The sequence below is a fragment of the Phyllostomus hastatus genome, unplaced genomic scaffold (assembly GCF_019186645.2).
Source record: "Phyllostomus hastatus isolate PE091 unplaced genomic scaffold, TTU_PhHast_1.1 phas_contig_159, whole genome shotgun sequence".
Classification (NCBI taxonomy): Eukaryota; Metazoa; Chordata; class Mammalia; order Chiroptera; family Phyllostomidae; genus Phyllostomus; species Phyllostomus hastatus.
Window position 1 is genome coordinate 944,466 of NW_025333640.1, and position 19,434 is coordinate 963,899.

At 48.4% G+C, this 19,434-nt stretch overlaps 1 protein-coding gene across 2 annotated transcripts; it reads left to right on the forward strand.

Annotated features, from left to right (window-relative positions):
• LOC123813871 (KH-type splicing regulatory protein) lies at positions 1-11,362 on the forward strand. Of its 2 annotated transcripts, XM_045831313.1 has the most exons (21): positions 1-130; positions 248-348; positions 1,997-2,093; positions 2,762-2,800; positions 3,131-3,170; positions 4,032-4,081; positions 4,366-4,437; positions 5,265-5,322; positions 5,559-5,733; positions 5,921-6,019; positions 6,404-6,502; positions 6,595-6,697; positions 7,345-7,445; positions 7,542-7,686; positions 7,765-7,925; positions 8,013-8,122; positions 8,218-8,319; positions 8,470-8,558; positions 8,656-8,856; positions 8,946-9,023; positions 9,307-11,362. In XM_045831313.1, exons 1-21 carry the CDS (start codon positions 115-117, stop codon positions 9,582-9,584), a joined length of 2,214 nt encoding a protein of 737 aa, XP_045687269.1. In that variant the 5' UTR covers positions 1-114; the 3' UTR covers positions 9,585-11,362. The 2 variants fall into 2 exon arrangements, with proteins under 2 accessions (XP_045687269.1, XP_045687268.1); XM_045831312.1 differs by lacking the exon at positions 8,218-8,319 and having other exon boundaries at positions 6-348.
• Positions 11,363-19,434: the final 8,072 nt, after the last annotated feature.

Consider the following 19,434-nt stretch of genomic DNA (forward strand, 5'->3'; position numbering starts at 1 on the left):
GCTCCGCGGCCGTGTGGAGCGAGGCCTTGTTCCCGCGTTGAGCCGCCGCCGCTGCTGCCGCCGCCTCCTCCTTCTCAGCTTCAGCCTCCGCGCCAGGTCCGGCCCCGCCGCGCTATGTCGGACTACAGCACGGGAGGACCCCCGCCCGGGCCGCCGCCGACCGCCGGCGGGGGCGGGGGTTCTGGGGGCGCCGGGGGAGGCCCTCCACCGGGCCCGCCAGGCGCGGGGGACCGGGGCGGCGGGGGCCCGGGCGGGGGGTCTGCCGGGGCCTCTTCGCAGCCCCCCGGCGGGGGTGGCCCAGGAATTCGCAAGGACGCCTTCGCCGACGCTGTGCAGCGGGCCCGCCAGGTGAGGAGGCCGCGGGCCTGAGGGGCGGGCGGGGGAGGGGGCGGGGTCACGTGTGCGCGCGCGCGGGGTCGCGGGTGAGGGGTTGCCGGGGCCGCCGTGGGTTCACGTGGGGCAGTAGACTGGGGCCTGGGCCGCCCCAGGTGCCTCGAATGCGGTTGCCCCACGGGTGACTTCCTGAGCGGGGAAGGGGCGTCCGGGGAATTCCCAGGAGCGGTTCCTGGGTGTGCAGGGGTTCCGGAGTGCAACCCCTCACTCGGGGAGACGCCCCGCCTTAACACACGCTCGGGCATGCTCCACTGTCCTGGAAGGAAAAGGTCCACTTTTCCGGGATGTGCCTTACTTTGCTCCCATCTCTCCATCAGGGCACAGAGCTCTGTTTGCCCCCAACCCAGTCCAGTTTCAACCCGTCCCCCAGAAAGAATGGATTTTGAGGGAAACAAGTCCTTCCTCTTATGGAAAGGGAATCCTTTTGCTGCCAAAGTAGCCAAGCACTTAAACGAAATGAGGAGGGTGGGCGTAGGTGTGGATTCTTTTTGATGTTACTAGCAGCTTGAAAGCGTGGTTTAGATCTTTTTGGGAAAGAGGGGAGGGTCCCACCACAGTTTCTTGAGTCTTGATGACTACATGGGGGTGTCATATGCTGATGGGACTGACCTCCCCAGAGCCTGGAGGGAAGGAGTTCCTTAGAATGGGATGACTTTGGCTCCTTTTCCGGAAGCAGACCCCAGCCTGACTTGGGTAGTTCCAATGCCTCCAGGGCAGGGTGGGAGGTCCCGTTAGGTTGAACGACCTGCTCCGCCCATTTGTGATCTGTGCTTTCTCACCTTTCTAACCTCGTGTGGAGTAGTGTTTTTCTGTGCACTTCATCTGCTTGCCCACCAGACTGTCTTGATTGACGATCAGCTATCATTGGGGGAGTTGGTGCTATCTGTTGGGGTGGGATTAGGCCCCATCTGGGCAGACCAAGAGCTTTGGCTCCAAGTGTTAAAATGAGAGAGGTGGAAAGATAGATCCTTAGTTCTTGGGTTTTGTTTCTTTGGAAAATTTGTAATAATTCCACAAACAGACTCTGGTGTTAATAAGTTTGTTGGATGGGGGTTTATTTGAAGTTTCTCTTCGTGTGGCTAAATTGTAACATGTGTTCCAAAAGGGGCTTTTATTTTTCTCAAATGAAGGTTTCAGATGCCTTGAAGCAAAAACTTTCCTGCATTTGTTTCACAAATGCAAAGATTCTGAGGGTGAGGGAGATAGTACCTCTCAGCATCCCAGAAGAACTAGGCTACAGTCACACTTTCTGGTTCTCTGCAGCCCTCCCTTGTGGAAATGACCTGTGGACCCTCTGTGACACCGAGTTTCTTCTGTTCCTTTTACCCCTAGGACAAGTTAGTGTGTGTGTCACAGTCTGGCCACATACAATTTAGGCCCAAATCCAATCGAGAAAGGGAGTTTTGAAATTCTTGGATAACTCTTGAACTTTAAAGACTTAGGTGAAAATTCTTTTTAGAATATCTTAACCAACAGCTATTTCCTAAATTGGGGGTGCTGACTCCCAGGCCAAACAGCAAGAGCAGAAAACAGAAGTTTATCTGAGCCCCATGGAAGTTGGTTTTTGGTGCTAATTCTATTCTGTTTACAACTTCATCTCTAGATCGCAGCCAAAATTGGAGGTGATGCTGCTACAACAGTGAATAACAGCACTCCTGATTTTGGTTTTGGGGGCCAAAAGAGGCAGTTGGAAGATGGAGGTAACTACCTGCTGGGAGGAAGGGCCAGGGGTAGAGAGTGAGGTGCCTTTGTTTGAATGTGGTTCAGAGTGGGGGGGGAGCCTGCTGCCATTCGGTCTTTTAAAACCTCAGCAATCCCAGCTTTGTTCATTCTTTTTGTTGGGCCACCATCCTGAGGTATCAGGTGGCTGAGAGGAAAGCAGATTGACTGTGGCTAGGTCCAAGTTGTAAGTTCTCAAGATTGTTCCTCCTGTTCTGGAAATCTGGGGAAATGCTGGTACCTTTATTGAGGCCCCTTGAAAGTAAAGTTTGCCTGGCCCTGAGGCATGTGGCATTACTCACAGTAGCCATAATGATCGGTTGGGTGGTCCCGCACTTCGTGGGGGGCCACCTGATTGATCTTTCAACCAGGACCCTGCTGCCCAAGGCAGGTCCAGTCCTGAGCCAGAAGGATTCAGAAACCACCATCATTGTTCCCCTGTTATAAAGAGCTTTTTTACTCTTGGTGGTGGCGGCAGGATTGATGAAGTCTAACCTCATTTAGGAGTTGGTCTCTGCTACTTTCCTGTGTTGGCTCTGATGTTGGGGGTAGCAGAGGGGGGGATTATTTGCCAAGGTGTGTGGCACCAGCATCAGATTTGATGCAGCGGTGGGTGGGTGCTGCATCTGACATCCTCTCTCTTTCACAGACCAACCGGAGAGCAAGAAATTGGCCTCTCAAGGAGACTGTAAGTCCATTGGGTGACACAGGCAGAGGGCAGCTTCAGGATCTTAGAAGGTTGTTAGGAGTTGGGAGCTAGGAGCACTGAGCACCTGTCCTTTATGAAGGCTCCAAGTGTTCATGACCTGTGGGGTTCCCATAGCCCCTGGAAATTGAGGTAGAAATACCTGGTGCCTGTGCTATTGTGAGGTGGGCCCACTGTGCACCAGTGCTCAGTAGGGCTTAGACTGTAATGGTGCTAGTTGCCACCATGGAGGCAGGAGCGCCTGGGGCCACTGGTGTTCGGAGTTCCAGAGAGAAGCCAGGCCAATCTTTCCTGTGGATTTTCTCTCTGCAGCCATCAGTTCTCAACTTGGACCTATCCATCCTCCCCCCAGGTAAGTTGTGATTTGGAGAATACGTCACTTTTTTGTCTGTCATTTCTCTGGTGTTTCTTACTGACTTGGGGGAGAAGAGCTCTGTCTGGGGTTCCCACACCATTTAGGGTTCTTCCACCCGAGAGCAAATAGAGAGATAGAGAGCACTGCCTTCGTCTGTGTACTTACCTGTCTTCAAGGCTGGAGGGAGTGTTGTGACACTTTGTTGGTAATGACAAAAGAGTGGTCTCTGCGCCATGATTCTTCCTTTGTTGAGGTGGGGACACTCCAAAAGCACAGGCATCTTTCTTTCTAGAAAAGTCTGGTTTTCTTATCTGTCTTTTGCACGTTTGTTCCCTGAGAGCTGGTGGAGCCTGGGGTAGGGAGGTCTTTCCTATTTGCTGCCCCCATCCCAAACGACTTTAGCGAACCTGACAGAATCCTTTGTGAAGGACCATATTGTTGGGGGGGGGGGTATTAAATTTAATAGAAAAGATTTGCTAGGAAAATTAAATGAAAAAGGTAAAAACAATTTTTTAAGTCAACACATGTAAAATATGACTTAATTACATTGCTATAAAAGTGTCTAGTGCTTAGTCTCTCCCTAAGTCAGAAACAACACTGGTCCAAGGGCCACACTGCCCCGAACAAGCCTTTTGTAGCCCAGGTGGGGAAATGAACCTCCAGAAGTGGACTGACCTGCTGTAGGGCGAGGGAGCCCCAACCTCATGCTCTTAGATTCCGTTTAGGCCAGTGGGGCTTTGATCCCATAGGCCTAAGGAAGCAGGGTCAGAGGCCAGAAGCATTGGGGCAAGGCTCCTTTTCTCCAGGGAGACCCTCTGCTCCTTTCCTATTTGAGACCTTCATTGTCTCTCTTTGCAGGACTTCAATGACAGAAGAGTACAGGGTTCCAGATGGCATGGTGGGGCTAAGTGAGTGTGGGTCACTGTGGTCTGGGGTGCCCATTATACCCACCCCACCCCAGCCCCTGGGACAGTTGTCCTGGGAGCCCATGGCAACCCAGAAGCCTTTGGTCTGAAAGGGCCTCCCCTGCTCTGCTCTTAACCTGTTCTTTCTGGGTGGAAAGAATGGTGGAGCTCTTGGAATGGCTCCTGTCGTATTTGAATATTCATATGGCCTGAAACCCCTACCTCTTCATGTACTCATTGCTGGCTCCTTCCTTCCATCAACTCTGCTTTTCTTCTTTTCCATTTAGTCATTGGCAGAGGAGGCGAACAGATTAACAAAATCCAACAGGATTCAGGCTGCAAAGTCCAGATCTCTCCAGGTATGAGTGAGCCATATTCAGGCCAGAATGAATGCTGGGCTGGGGCTTGGCTCTCTGCACTTCAGTGGTGATTTCACTTTTAACTTGATGGGTAGACATGGGATACGAAATGGGCTAGTATTTGTTTATTTTATTGCTTGTTTGTTGGGTGCCTTCTGTGTACCAGGCTCAGTGCAGTATCTCCACTAAACAGCACCTTAAGATGTAGCTGTGACTCTTTACATTTTATAGGTGCGGGGAGGGCTGAGAGGGAAGATCTAGAATTAAAAACAACAGCCCTTATTCCAGGTCTGCTTTGAACCATTGTGTTAGGTTGCCACCTGAACTAAATACCTAATAGAAAACGGACAAGAATATGGGAAACAGGAAGGTGCATTAGAAAGAAAAGCTTTGAGGACAGGCCTGGGTTTGAATTGCAATTCTGCCTGCTCCTCTGTAGGAGTCTGCTTTTCGGGAGTTTCTGAGGCCTTGCTCTAGCAGAGCAAGACTGTTAACTAAAGCGTGCACACGTGGTTGTCAGTGGTGGTGAGAATGGCCCAGGGTTTTGACCTTCCATAATCTGTCTCTCCTCCTACCTCTTATTCTCTGAAAGTTTTCATCTTAGTCTCTAAAAGTTCTGCCTCCCATATTGTACTTTAAGCTTCCTGACCTTGGCCTTGCATAATGCAGCCTCCCAGGTCTTTGAGGAGGTAAATTGATTTCTCAAGCTGCTGAATGGTGGCAGAAGTGTCCATTGGTTGTTCTGGAAGTTTCCTCATCTCCAATAAAAGCCTTTCCAGGGTCCACAGGCCTAGAAAGGCACTGACCCTATCTCCTCTTCTCTCTAGACAGTGGTGGCCTCCCCGAGCGCAGTGTGTCCTTGACAGGAGCCCCAGAATCTGTCCAGTAAGTGCTCACTGGGCCTTTCATTGTGATGGGAGTGGGTAGAAGTCCTCTTGATCCCTTTGAAAGTTGTGGGTGACACACCATGTCCCTGCACCCCAGTCCCAGGGACTGTAATACTCTTCTTCCTCATCATCTGTCAACTCACGTGTTGGAGACATCTTTGCTTTGAGTTGGCAGGGGGGTCTCCAGGCCAGTACTTTTTTTAAGTGACAGCACCCCATTCCTTCCCTTCCCAGGAAAGCAAAGATGATGTTGGATGACATCGTCTCTCGTGGTCGTGGGGGCCCCCCAGGGCAGTTCCATGACAATGCCAACGGGGGCCAGAATGGCACGGTGCAGGAGATTATGATCCCTGCAGGGAAGGCTGGCCTGGTCATCGGCAAAGGCGGGGAGACCATTAAGCAGCTACAGGTGAGAGGGTGGAGCAGAGAACAGAAATTTCCTTCCATCCCAAGACAGTGTCCTTTCTGTGTCTGATGTACATATACACGCACACCAGCTGCTTTGCCAGTCTTTTACTCTTCTTGATCATGGACCCTACCTGAAGTGCACTACTTCGCAGAAAGTTCTGCACTGACAGTCAACGTTGGTTTTAAAGGAACGAGCTGGAGTAAAGATGATTTTAATTCAAGATGGTTCCCAGAACACAAATGTGGACAAGCCCCTTCGGATCATTGGGGATCCTTACAAAGTGCAGGTGAGCACACCTTGCAGGTAGTGGTGGTGGTGGTGGTAGTTGTTTCTAGAGACATAAGAGAAAAATCTGGTGGGCTGGGTGGAGATTTGGATGGAAGTGGAGAGGTTTCCCAGAGCACTGGCTTTGAAGTCAGCCCAGGGTTTGTGTTCTTCTCTCCCTCCCAGTTGTTTGTATGTGAGCAAGTAGCCTAAGTCTGATCCTTTGTTTTCTCATCTGGAAAATAGGAGTGCTGGCCGTGCCTGCCTCTTAGGGCGGCAGGTAACAGAGCTCAGCACCTGTGTGTCGGTCCTTAGCTTAGGCCTGTGACCCTTTGGTTTGTGGGAGGCTGGAGTAGCAGTGGGGCAGCAGAGCTTGCCGTGTGCACCATGCTCTGTGTCTTTGCAGCAAGCCTGTGAGATGGTGATGGACATCCTCCGAGAGCGTGACCAGGGTGGCTTTGGGGACCGGAATGAGTATGGATCCCGGATTGGTGGAGGCATTGATGTGAGCGCAGGCCTCCCTGAGAAGATGGAGGGCTGTTGTGGGGGGGGCTCTTCATATAGACAGCAAAAGCTGACTCTTCTTTCCTCCTTTAGGTGCCAGTGCCTAGGCATTCTGTTGGCGTGGTCATTGGTCGGAGTGGAGAGATGATTAAGAAGATCCAGAATGACGCCGGTGTGCGGATCCAGTTTAAACAAGGTCAGGCCTAGTCATGTCCTTCTAAGATCACCCTGAGGGTCTGCTGTAGACAGCTTGGCACCATGGTTAGCATGCTGAGCCTCTTTGTGGTGCCTCGTTACTTCTAGATTTTTTCTCTCTCATTTGTGGGACAGCCCCCTGAGACAGTTGGTGACAGGAAGACTTTCCGTGTTTTCCTCTCCTGTTGAATTTACGTTTTCCCTCTTTGCCACCAATGTCCCATCCCAACAGGGCAGCCTAGATAACTTGGGTACCCTGAGCTGCATCAGACCACTACCCCAACTCTGGGCTCCTGCAGAGCTTGTGGGAGTCTCTGAGGGCGGGTCTGTGGGGAGGATGGACCTCTTGCTTTTCAGAGATGTGTTGTTTCCAGTTCTGTGAATTGCATGCATTAGTTTTAGGGGTTCCAATTGCAGAAAGAAGTCTCAGCCACCTCCCTGCCGAGCTGGTTGGTTTCCTTCTCTGGGGACGTGGGGCCTGCCTGCCTCATTCTTCACTCCTGACTATGTGGAGTGTGGCGAGTGGCCCTGAGTCTCTGAGTTGTCTCAGGCACCTAGCTTGGCACAGTGCTGTCCTGAGGAGGCAGTGGTTTGGAGTTGTTCTTCTATTTTAAATCCGTGTCTCCACTTTCTGGGTGCTGGCCTCAGATGATGGGACAGGTCCTGAGAAGATAGCTCACATAATGGGGCCTCCAGACCGGTGTGAGCACGCAGCACGGATTATCAATGACCTCCTCCAGAGCCTTAGGGTAGGTGGCATGGGGTAGGTGAGAAGAGCTGGTGGGGGCAGAGGGGACAGGCCTGGCTTCCTGCATTCATTCTCCATCCTCCTCCCTGTCTTGCAGAGCGGTCCCCCAGGCCCTCCAGGAGGTCCTGGCATGCCCCCAGGAGGCCGTGGCCGAGGAAGGGGCCAAGGCAACTGGGGCCCGCCTGGCGGGGAGATGACCTTCTCCATCCCCACTCACAAGTGTGGGCTAGTCATTGGCCGGGGTGAGTAGGCCTCTCCCTACCCTTCATCCCTCACCCACTCTCCTCCCAACCGCCCCTCACTGCCTGTGTCCCCCTCAGGTGGCGAGAATGTGAAAGCCATAAACCAGCAGACAGGCGCCTTTGTAGAGATATCCCGGCAGCTGCCACCAAACGGGGACCCCAACTTCAAACTGTTCATTATCCGAGGCTCACCCCAGCAAATTGACCATGCCAAGCAGCTCATTGAAGAGAAGATTGAGGTGGGCTCACGGAGGGCTCTGGGGCCTGGGCATGGCTCTGGCTCCTGTCTCTCACCCACTAACCATATCCCATTCTCCTTCTTCCAGGGTCCCCTCTGCCCTGTTGGACCTGGCCCAGGGGGACCAGGCCCTGCTGGCCCCATGGGTCCCTTCAATCCTGGACCCTTCAACCAGGGGCCACCAGGGGCTCCCCCTCAGTGAGTATTTCAGCTGCCTGGGATTTGGGACATTGGGTTCTATACTCTGGCAAGAAGAGTGACAGGCCCTGTTTCCATTTCCATTCACTACCAAGGGGTCCTGCGTCATCTTTCAGAAGCAGTGGTTGTTCGGGACCCAAACATGATCCAGCCCAGCCCTCTGTTTCACAGATACCGTCTTTTACAAGATGCTATAGGTGTTGAATTTGGGGGACTTTGTTTCATGGCCCGGGTCCTATGCATTGTTAGTTTTCTCACACCCTTCCCTGGGTTCCCTTTCTACTAGCCATCTTTATCCCTGCATCGGAGTAGCCTGCACTCATGTGTTCCCCCTCTTTCTCCTGCAGTGCCGGGGGCCCCCCTCCTCACCAGTACCCACCCCAGGGATGGGGCAATACCTACCCCCAGTGGCAACCACCTGCTCCTCATGACCCAAGTAAGTAAGGCTGCCCATTTGATGGGGCAGCACAGGGCCTGGGTATGGGACTGGTTTTCCGTGTCAGCTCTCAGCCTGCATTGCTTTCTTCTTGCAGATAAAGCTGCCGCAGCCGCCGCCGACCCCAACGCAGCCTGGGCCGCCTACTACTCACACTACTACCAGCAGCCCCCAGGCCCCGTTCCCGGCCCCGCCCCTGCCCCTGCAGCTCCACCTGCCCAGGGCGAGCCACCTCAGCCCCCGCCTGCTGGCCAGTCAGACTACACAAAGGCCTGGGAAGAATATTACAAGAAGATTGGTGAGTGAGTGGGCCACTGCATGGGCTCAAGTCAGCCAGTGGGGCAGAGGAGGCCAGCTGTGTCTTACCTCGGTGCCTGCCTTCTGCAGGTCAGCAGCCCCAGCAGCCTGGAGCTCCCCCACAGCAGGACTACACAAAGGCCTGGGAGGAGTACTACAAGAAGCAGGGTGAGTTATACAAAAGAAAAAATAGTAACAGGGATGAAAGTGCAGCATAGGGAATGTAGTCATCATTATGATGACTTCGTATGGTGGTATGGGTCTTAGTATAGTGATTATATTGTAAGGAATTTAAATGGAAAATCACTGTGGCACACCTGAAACTAATACAATATTGTGTGTCAACTACATCGTTTTTTGTTTTTTTTAAACCAGCCTGAGCTAGTGGAGCTTGAGGTGAGGTAGGGTCAGGCCCACTCTTGCCAGCCCCACTTACCTCTCCTCCCAACAGCTCAAGTGGCCACTGGAGGGGGTCCAGGAGCGCCCCCAGGCTCCCAGCCAGACTACAGCGCTGCCTGGGCTGAATACTACCGACAGCAAGCCGCTTACTACGGACAGACCCCAGGTCCTGGCGGCCCCCAGCCTCCACCCACACAGCAGGGACAGCAGCAGGCAAGTGGGAATTGCCACCCTCCTCCTCCTCCTTTTTCCTTCCAACCCCCAGCCACCGTTCATCCTGCCTTAGTGGGTAGCGCCGGAAATCCCTTCCCCTGCGGGGTGTGTCCTTGATGCCTGCAGCGGGGGCCGTGTGGCCGGAGGTCTCCGAGAGTCCCCATGAGCCAGGGGAAGTGTGCGCTGGGTCCAGAGGTTAAAGAAGAGGCCTCCCTCCGCCGGCTCGCTTGTTCCTGTGTAATGCTGTCGTGATGCTGGGGGAGAGTGCGAGACAGATAAAAGGTGGAACTGTTGAACTGGTGGGTAGTCCTGGGGGTGGGGGGCAGGCCAGCTACTGAAATGTTGGTCACCAACCTGGCTGCTAACTCAAAATCTGGCCACTTGGGAAGAAAATGGATACTTTTCCCCCCCTCTGCATTACTTTTTTTTGGCTTTTGTTTGTTTTGTTTTTAAACCCACGATCTTCTCCCCGACTGTGTCCAAGTGACTGTGTTTGCAGGCAGCCCCAGCGTGGGGTGGCCCTGGCTCCAGCAGGGACGCGGGGAGCCTGCCAAGGGGACCAGCCCTGGAGCCCCTCTGCTCCACCTGGGTTTGGCCTCTGCTCTCACGCCCGTGTCTGTGTCCCGGTCTTGTCTGTGAAGTGGGCATGATGATCGCTGCCACCTTCCAACCTACCTCACAGGGGTGTTGTGGGGACACCGTGATCTCTGAGATTGTTCATGTTGTGATGCGCCGGGAGCCACCGCTTTCTCCCCTGCAGACCCTCACTTCGCTTCTCTCTCCTGCGGCCCCTGCTTCTCTCCTTCTTGCCTTTGTGTCACTCTTTCTCCTCCTCCTCCTCCATCAAGGAGCCAGTCTGACTTCAGCCGAGTCCCTGGAGCACTTCACTAGACAGTTAAAGACATACCTGCTAGCCACCGTTTCGGGAGAGGAGCTTCCTGGCCCCCTCCTTACAGTCCCCCAGTCTCCCACCCCTGCCTCCCCCTCTCCGTAGTGACCAATTCCTATCTCTTCCCTCTCCGCAGGCTCAATGAATCGAATGAATGTGAACTTCTTCATCTGTGAAAATTCTTTTAATATTATTTGTTTTGTTTGGGGGCTTTCTTTTTTCCTTGGTTTTGGCTTTTTTTTTCTTCTTTTTCTTTTTCTTTTTCTTCCTGTTCTCCATTTGTTAGGTGAGAGAGCGATGGCTGCCACAGGGTATGGGGGAGCCCTCTCGGAGGGGCTTGGAGGTCAGTGCTGGCTCTCGCTCTCTCGCTTTTTGTGTCTCACATGCTTTTCTCTTTTTTGTTTTTCTTTCAAATTTGGGGTCCTTCATGTTGAGCCAGCCATAGAAGATAGTGAGAACTAAATCTCTGCCAAAAAAATTTTTTTTTAAATAAACACGAAGTGAAACAAAACCTATAAGATTATATATATATATATATATATATATATATATATATAAATCAATCTCTATACCCACCCTTCCTGAAACTGCTTCTTTCAAGGGAAAGGAATTCATTTTCTCCCTACCACTCTTGGCCCTCTTCATGTTTTTAAAATAAACTTCTAAAAAGGAAAAAAAAGTCAATCTTGCTATTTCTTTTTTTTAGTTAGAGTTGGAACATTCCTTGGACCAGGTGTTGATATTGCAGGAAACCACCACCCCACCCCACCCCGCATCAGTTGAGCCCCTCTGCCTCTCTGCTCCTCTCGCTCCTCCCTCTGCCCTAGCTCGGCTTCCCGCGGCCCCTCCTCCCCGCGTCCTCTCTCCCAGGACTGGTCTGTCATGTTTCATCTGTTCAAGAGGACATTGAAACTGCAAACAAATTGAGAACAAAAAAAAATTGTATGGCAGTTTTTACTTTTTATCGCTCGTTTTTAACTTCACAAATAAATGATAACAAAACCTCCCCATGTCTGCTGGGTGCCGTCTCTCTCTCTGTTCCCCACCTGCCCCTGTAGAGTTTTGAAGCAGATGTATGTTCTTTATAGATGTTGTAAGAGCCTGATAATGGTGATTGGAAATTACAAGCTTTGTGTTGTGTTTTTCTTTTTTTTTTTAAGAAAACAAAATTATAAGAGAAAATAGTTTTCTGCAGGCACGTTGTACTTTCCTATGACTTTTCTTCCCCTCCCCCCTCCTTTTTTTTTTTTTTTTTTTTGGTTAAATAAAGAGCTTTTTTGTCTAAAACTGTGTGCTGGATGCAATTGTGTTTGTAGAGGAAGAGGCTTGGCCTATGAGAGTTCAGTACAAGCTACCCCTCAAAAGACTGCCCTCTGACTTTGTTTGGGGAGGAAGAAGCAAGCCACTTGCCTGTGGTGCAGTTTTCCCCCCCACCCTGTTCTTCCCCCTGGCAACTTGGGGAGCAAAGCACCCAGGAGGATCCCCAGGGACAGGCGTTCCCATGGAACGCAGCAAACTCAGCCCTGCCTCAGAGGAGTCATCCTGGCCTTGCTACATGCTCTTGTTAGAGAGCCCTGAGTTGGAAACCTATCCTGTCCAAAGTAATGGCACTGGTTAAGTGCCTGGTGGCAGGCCATGGCCTCCTGAGGGTGAGGACAGGAGATGGGACCATAAACTAAGGGACCACTTGAACTGCCCAGCATAGGGGCAGTCATCCTGAGGCATACTGTGTAGCAGGAGTGTTCCATTTGGATTTACAGTTGAATACTAACACTTAAAAAATCAGGTTTCACCATCAGAATCTGGATGCCAGGGTCCAGAGGCTTAAACCACAGCACCCAGCAGGTGACAGTAACAGTGCTGCCTCTAGGTGGGGCCGTTCACAGCCCTGTGACCTTCCACATTTCTTAGGAGCCTGTCCCTGTGGGAGTGTTCATTGATGGCCCCCAGGGAGCCTGTGATGTGGCACAGTGGACCAGGAAGGGGGATACTGTTGCTCGGGTCACGTGGACAGCTTAGAAGCATAGGCTCCTTGTGTACACACTATCTCCCGGGCACTGGACCCCCTCTGAGCCCTCTGCTGGTGCTTGGGTGAAAGAAGAGTCAGCCTCCTGCAGTCTCACTGCAGACTTTGAATGACAGCAGCATTTAGCAAAAATGTTTTCTGGAGCTGCTTCTATCAAGATTGAGAGGGATAGGTTCTTAGTTATAGCTGTGTTACTGCCCTTCACCCCAGTGAAAAGGGGCAAACAAGTTTGTAGGCCTCTTACTGTCAGTGAAAAGAATCAGGAGGTATAGTCATGTGGCTATACAAGAGAAGGGAAAGGGGGATGGGTCAGGATTTCACTTTACAGCTGGCCATTCAGCCACACAAGCTGTAGACAGATGCTGTCCCTCCAAACAGGCTACAGTGAAGGGGGTGTGGGGAATCACCCACCCACCAGGCTTCCCGTCCCATTCTTGGGCACAGCCCTTCCTCAGGTATTGCTGTCCCTCTAGCCTAATGTCATGTTCCTACCCTCAGTGATGGGAACATCACTGAAGTTCACCATCTTCATAACAATGAAAAGTATAGGAATTGCATGGGTTGCTTTGTGAATTAAGTGATCCCCTTTTTACACCTAGAGAATCTGTATAGCTTTGACTCGAGCTGTGGTTGACCAGTTATCAATCTCATGTTATGTCATTATGTTCTAAAATGTATTTATTTTTGCAGTTTTGGAGCTAATCACTCTGACCATAAACGTCATAGCTGGGAGGCTGTAGCCTGCACCTGTACTGCTTAATGGAGGAAATGGAATTCCCCAGATGTACACAGATCGACTGAGACCTGGAGAGACTCTGCCACAGCGTGGCTCCTGTGCTCTTTTAAGCTGGATCTGCCCTCTGGAGGCCAGGGCAGTGAGCAGCAAGCCTGTACATTTAGGAGGAGGTTCTGCTAGTAGAAGGTGAAGATGGGCTCACACAGGGTGTAGCGCATCCCCAGGCGTTCAGCCAACACACCATCAGCCACCTGATGTTCCACCTGGCCCTGGCTCTGGCCTGGCACTCTTGGGACCATTGTCTCCATGGAGCAAACACCGTGACAGTGTTGGCCTGGCCCACCCAGGCACCCAGAAAAGGGGCTACTGTACAGGTCAATACGGAATAATCAGGTCCCTTAGGTCCTTTTTATTTTTATAGTTTCAAGTTTTTGTCTTACTTATTTTTTTGGATAAGCAGGACACTGGTAGAACTCATAAGCCAAACGACACAAACAGGAAAAAGTGAAGCATTCCTCACTGTCCCTAGCCACTCAGTTTTATCCTTCCTGGAGGTGACCAAGTATTGTTTCTTGTGTCTCCTCCTGTAGCTATTTTGGGCATAAAACATGCAAGCAAATCCAGCTCTGGTATTCTTTTCCCTTTTTTTTTTCTTTTTGATATAAAAAGTGAAGACTGATTTGCTCTTGACTTTCATTCACTCCATATAACTAGGGATGATTCCACATTCACTCATAAGGAGATTCCTAATTCTTTCTAATCACTACATAGTATTCTGTATGGACATTCAATAATTAGTCCTCGCTGATGGGAATTTAGATTGAAATATACCTTTTAAGATACAACTTCAGCAATCTTCACTTGGCATCTTGCCCACACACTCACTGGGAAAGGCACGAGAGTCCCCAGCTCACTACTGCCCACACCAGTGGCCTATCCTCCTTGATGGCCCCACTGCAGGGAGACTTTACTGAATCACAATAGCCACCCACTGGAAGGAAGCTCCACCTCCTCCTAGTTCTCCAGAATTTGCTTATAAAATAGAATCCAAAAGCATATTAAAAAATAAAACCGAGTGGGATTCATTCCAGGAAAGCAAGGATGGTTTAATTCAATTTATTGTAATATCTTAGGAAAAAGTCATCATTATCTTCGTAAACTCAGAAAGGACAGTTGACAAAATTCAGCACGCATTCCAGATTAAAACTAAGTAATACGGTAGGGGAGCCTCCTCCCTCTCCTGAGCACCGCACATGCCTTTCCCTCCCCCTCTCCTTCCTCCAGGCAAGTTACCTTTGCCTTTCTTTCTCCTGAGCACCAAGGGCCCTTTTGCTTCTGTAACTTGTTTGGTGAGCTTACAACAGCCCAGCTGGCTCACTTCTACTACCTCTGTAACTTTCTAAGTAAACTTTGTCTTATCATTTGAAATAAATAGTAGGAATTGATAAATATATCCTCAGCCAGCACCTTACTTAATGGAAACTTGCTTTCCCACTAATGTTAAGAACAAGGCAAAATTGCCCACTTGCTACTATGAACTTGGTAAGGTACAAGAGGATTAACTAAAACAAGATATTAAAAAAAAACAATTTGACAAATATAAATTTGAAATAAGCAGGTAAAAGCATGTTTGTTTGCAGATGATGTGATTATATTTCTGGAAAATGCAAAACTAAGATAAACTAGTACAGAAAAAGAGTTTGGTAAAGTAACAGGATGTAGCCCTGACACACAGAAGTCAGCAACCAACATGTACACAAAAATCCCCAGTTAGGAAAGAGGACCCCATCTAAAACAACAACAAAAATAAAATATAAAATAGGCCAAACTTTCCCAAAAGTATGAAGAGTCTTCGTGATAATCAAGGGAACCTTGAATAAAACTTTCCTAAGTGACACAGGAGACTAAACAAAAGGAAGATAGAAATGTTCCTGGACAGGAAGACTCTATTATAAAAGGAGCCGAGAGTTCTTAAATTAGTTTATAATTGTGATGTTGTCCAAATGTGATAAGATATTTTTGAGTTGAGTTGAGTTGCTTCTAACATTCGTATGCAAAAACAAGCAGGAGTGACCAGAAGAACCTAGGGAGGGAGAGGAGCATTCAACCCTAGCTGATATTAAAAGCTCAGAAAGCCACCATCATTCAAACGGCAGTGTACAAGGGAAAACCAAACCCCTTCCCGGGACAGAATGAAAAGTTGGGAAGCAGACCCAAGTGAATATGGAAAGGTGGTGCATGGCTAGATGGGCATGTCAATCAATGGAGGATGGACAGACTCTTAAATAAATAATGGGGCAGCTGGATCGCAATTTGGAAAAAGATCAAATTGATTCCTCACCTCATTCTGAAAACTAGGATAAGTTCCAGAATGGATCAGAGATAAATGTAAGAAATAATATCACGCAAGCACTAAATAAACCATAAAGGAATTCCCTTATAAATCTAGGATTAGGAGGAAAAACAATTATGTCTCAAAGTCCAAAAGAAACACAAAATATTGGTAAAGTTGACAAAAATTTAAGGTGGTTTTTGCATGGTGAAAGAATAAAGCCAACTCAAAAGATAACTGACGAACTGGCAGGGGGGAGTTTTTGCAAACATATCACAAAGAGTTAATAACCCTAATATACAAAGAGTTCCTGGAAATCAAGAAGACCAGCACTCTATTAGGGGGAAAAAACAAAGGATGTAAGAGTGCACAAAAGACATGAACATTAACTTTGGGAAGATGCTCAACCTCACATAATAAGTGAGAAATGCCCATTTAAAACTACATCAAAATACCACTTTACACCTAAGCAGGCTGACAAACATCCAAAAATTTGGCAGCATTCTCTATTGTTGGCTGTGAGGAAATGGGTACTATTATTTATTGGTGGTGGCAATGCAGAATGAAGAGTGAGGTGATAAGCAGCAAAATGACCTATGCATTTCTTTTTAAACCAGCAACCCCACTTCTAAGAGTCTATCCTAGAGGTACTAGCAAAAATATCAAGCGACACCCAAAGGTATGACATTGTTTATAGCGGCAAAAGACTGCAAACAACTTACTGTCATCATTAAGTTGTCCAACAACTTAGTGCCCCTGGGAGATCAGCTGAATGAACAATGGCACAGCCACACAGTGGGATACTGTTGTAAAAAGGAACATGGAAGACCTCTTGATGCTGATACAAGATTTTTGGAGTATACTTTAAGGGTTAAATAAAATAAAGACTAGCTTTGGCCAGGCAGCTCAGTTGGTTAGAGCGTCATCCTGATATGGCCAAGATTTAGGGTTCGATCCCTGGTCAGATCACATATAAGAAACAACCAATAAATACACAAATAAGTGTAACAACAAATCAATCTCTCAAATCAAATAAAAAAATTTTAAAGAATTCTGGCCAAGATGGAGGCATAGGTAGACGCACTGTGCCTCCTCACATGACCAAAATAGGAACAGCAACAGTTTAGAAACAAAAAATAACCAGTACTGACATAAAATTGAACTGTATGGAAGTCCCACAACCAAGGAGTTAAAGTAGACTCATTCAGACCAGTAGGAGGGGTGGAGTTGGTTGGCCAGGTCATGGCAAAAAGAGCAGCGGCTGGCGGACCCTGGGCGAGCAGGGCAGCACTGGGCACACCCAGCGAGGCGGTGGATTGTAGAAGGGTGCAGAGCACAAGGTGGCTGGAGGACTGGGCAGTCCCACATTCACACGCAGATGAACCAGGCGAAACTGGGGAGTGAGACAGACCATGCAACCCAGGGTCCCAGCGCAGGGAAATAAAGCCTCAAAACACCAGTTGAAAATACCTGTGGGGGTTGAGGTGCTGGGAGGGACTCCCAGCCTCACAAGAGAGTTTGTTGGAGAGACCCACAGGGTCCTAGAACGTACACAAACCCACCCACCCGGGAATCAGCACCAGAAGGGCCCAATTTGCTTGGGGAAGTGACTGAAATCTGGCAGAGAGCGGAGCAAGCACCATTGTTCCCTCTCGACCCCTGCCCCATGGAGAGCATCACAACCCAGGGACTGGATTGCCCTGCCCTGGTGAACACCTAAGGCTCCTCCCCTTAGTACATAACGAGCACATCAAGACAAAAAGGCCCAAATGGAAGAACAGATCAAAGCTCCAGAAAAAATACAACTAACAAAGGGATAGCCAACCTATCAGATGCACAGTTCAAAGCATGGTAATCAGGATGCTCACAGAATTGGTTGAATTTTGTCACAAATTACATGAAAAAATGAAGCCTATGCTGAGTGAAATAAAGGAAAATGTACAGGAAACCAATGGTGATGGGAAGGAAACTAGGACTCAGATCAATGGAGTGGACAAGAAGGAAGAAAGAAACATCCTATCAGAAAATAATGAAGAAACAAGAATTCAAAAAAAATGAGGAGAGGCTTAGGAACCTCCAGGACATCTTGAAAAGTTCCAACACCCGAATTATAGGGGCACCAGAAGGAGAAGAGGAAGAGCAACAAGTGGAAAAGTTATCTGAACAAATAATAAAGGAGAACTTCCCCAAGCTGGCAAAGGAAATAGACTTCCAGGAAGTCCAGGAAGCTCAGAGTCCCAAAGAAGTTGAACCCAAGGAGGAACACACCAAGGCACATCATAATTAGATTACCCAAGATTAAAACTAAGGAGAGAGTTCTAGAAGCAGCAAGAGACAAGGAGGCAGTTACCTACAAAAGAGTTCCCATCAGACTGTCAGCTTATTTTTCAAAAGAGACCTTACAGGCAAGAAGGGGCTGGAAAGAAGTATTACAAGTCATGAAAGGCAAGGACCTACATCTAAGATTGCTCTATCCAGCAAAGCTTGGATGTAGGTCCATTTAGAATGGAAGGGCAGGTAAAGTGCTTCTCAGATAAGGTCAAGTTAAAGGAGTTCATCATCACCAAGCTCTTATTATGTGAAATGTTAAAGGGACTTATCTAAGAAAAAGAAGATAAAAAACATGTCCAGTAAAATGACAGCAAACTCACAATTATTAACAACCACACCTAAAACAAAAACAAAAACAAACTAAGCAAACAACTAGAACAGGAACAGAACCACAGAAATGGAGATCACATGGAGGGCTAACAAGAGGGGAGTGGGAGGAGGAGAGAAGGGGAAAAGGTACGGAGAATAAGTAGCATAGATGGTAGGTAGAAAATAGACAGGGGGAGAGTAAGAATAGTATGGGAAGTGTAGAAGCTAAAGAACTTATGACACATGGACATGAACTAAAGGGGGGAATGTGGGTGGGAGGGGGTGTGCAGGGCAGAGGGGAGTGAAGGGGGAAATGGGACAACTGTAATAGCATAATTGATAAAATATATTAAAAATTTTTAAGAAATAAAAATAAAAATAAAGACTAATATTCATAGAGTGTTAGTTTTGTGTGAGAATGAGGGGCATACACACCCTTATATTTGCAAAAGAAAACATCAGAGGACAAACCAAACTAAGGAAAGTGGTTGTTGATGGTGAAAGAGGGCACAGTTCGGGGCAGGTGGTGGACAGGAATGTGTGGTAATGAGCTTTCACTGGATATAACTTTTTATGTGGCTTTGACTTTGAAATCATTAAATAATTTACAAATTCTAAAAAGCAATCCTTAAATATCAAAAACCAAACTAAAACAAATGTACCCAACTGTGTATCAACGCCATGCCACAACTACATAGAGAAAATAATTTTTCCAAGAGACCTAGTATTTTATAGTATGCCCATAATAAGATAGTAGGAAAACCAGCGCTGCAAATAAAAAAATCTTCCTCTGTAGTTGTTTTCTTTTTTATTTAATTTTTTAATTTATTGATTTTAGAGAGAGGAAGGGAGAGAGACAGAGACAGAGAGAGAGAAGGAGAAAGAGAAATATCGATTTGTTGTTCCACTTATTTATACATTCACTGGTTGATTCTTGTATGTGTCCCAACCAGAGATAGAACCCTCAACCTTGACTTACCTGCATGACTCTGCAACCAACTGAGCAGTATACCCGGTCCTGGCCTTGATAGTTTTATTCTTAGTTGTTAGTATTGATATATTATTTGGAAACTGCTTTACATCTACTGGGATTATGCAAATGAATATGTTTGTGGTATTAGGAAACAATTTTTAGGGAAAGGGAAAAGAGAAGTAAAAACGTTGTGATGTTAAGTGTGAGCTGGAAATAACAGTATGAACTTGTGGTGTTGTTTTTTTCCCCTTTCAAAAATGTGTGTTTCCTGGCTCTGTCCCCTGGAAAAGCCTGGAAACAATGACAGCCCGGCAGCAGAGACCACCTCTGCACCCAGATGGGACACCAGTGAGCAAGTGCTCCTTGGAGAA

Bases quoted from the DNA above. Each gene is read 5' to 3' on its own strand.
- LOC123813871 (XM_045831312.1), top strand. From the start codon at position 115: ATGTCGGACTACAGCACGGGAGGACCCCCGCCCGGGCCGCCGCCGACC. The intron at 4,082-4,365 runs GTGAGTGTGGGT...TTTTCCATTTAG, and splicing joins AGATGGCATGGTGGGGCTAA to TCATTGGCAGAGGAGGCGAA. The intron at 8,123-8,469 runs GTGAGTATTTCA...TTTCTCCTGCAG, and splicing joins CCACCAGGGGCTCCCCCTCA to TGCCGGGGGCCCCCCTCCTC.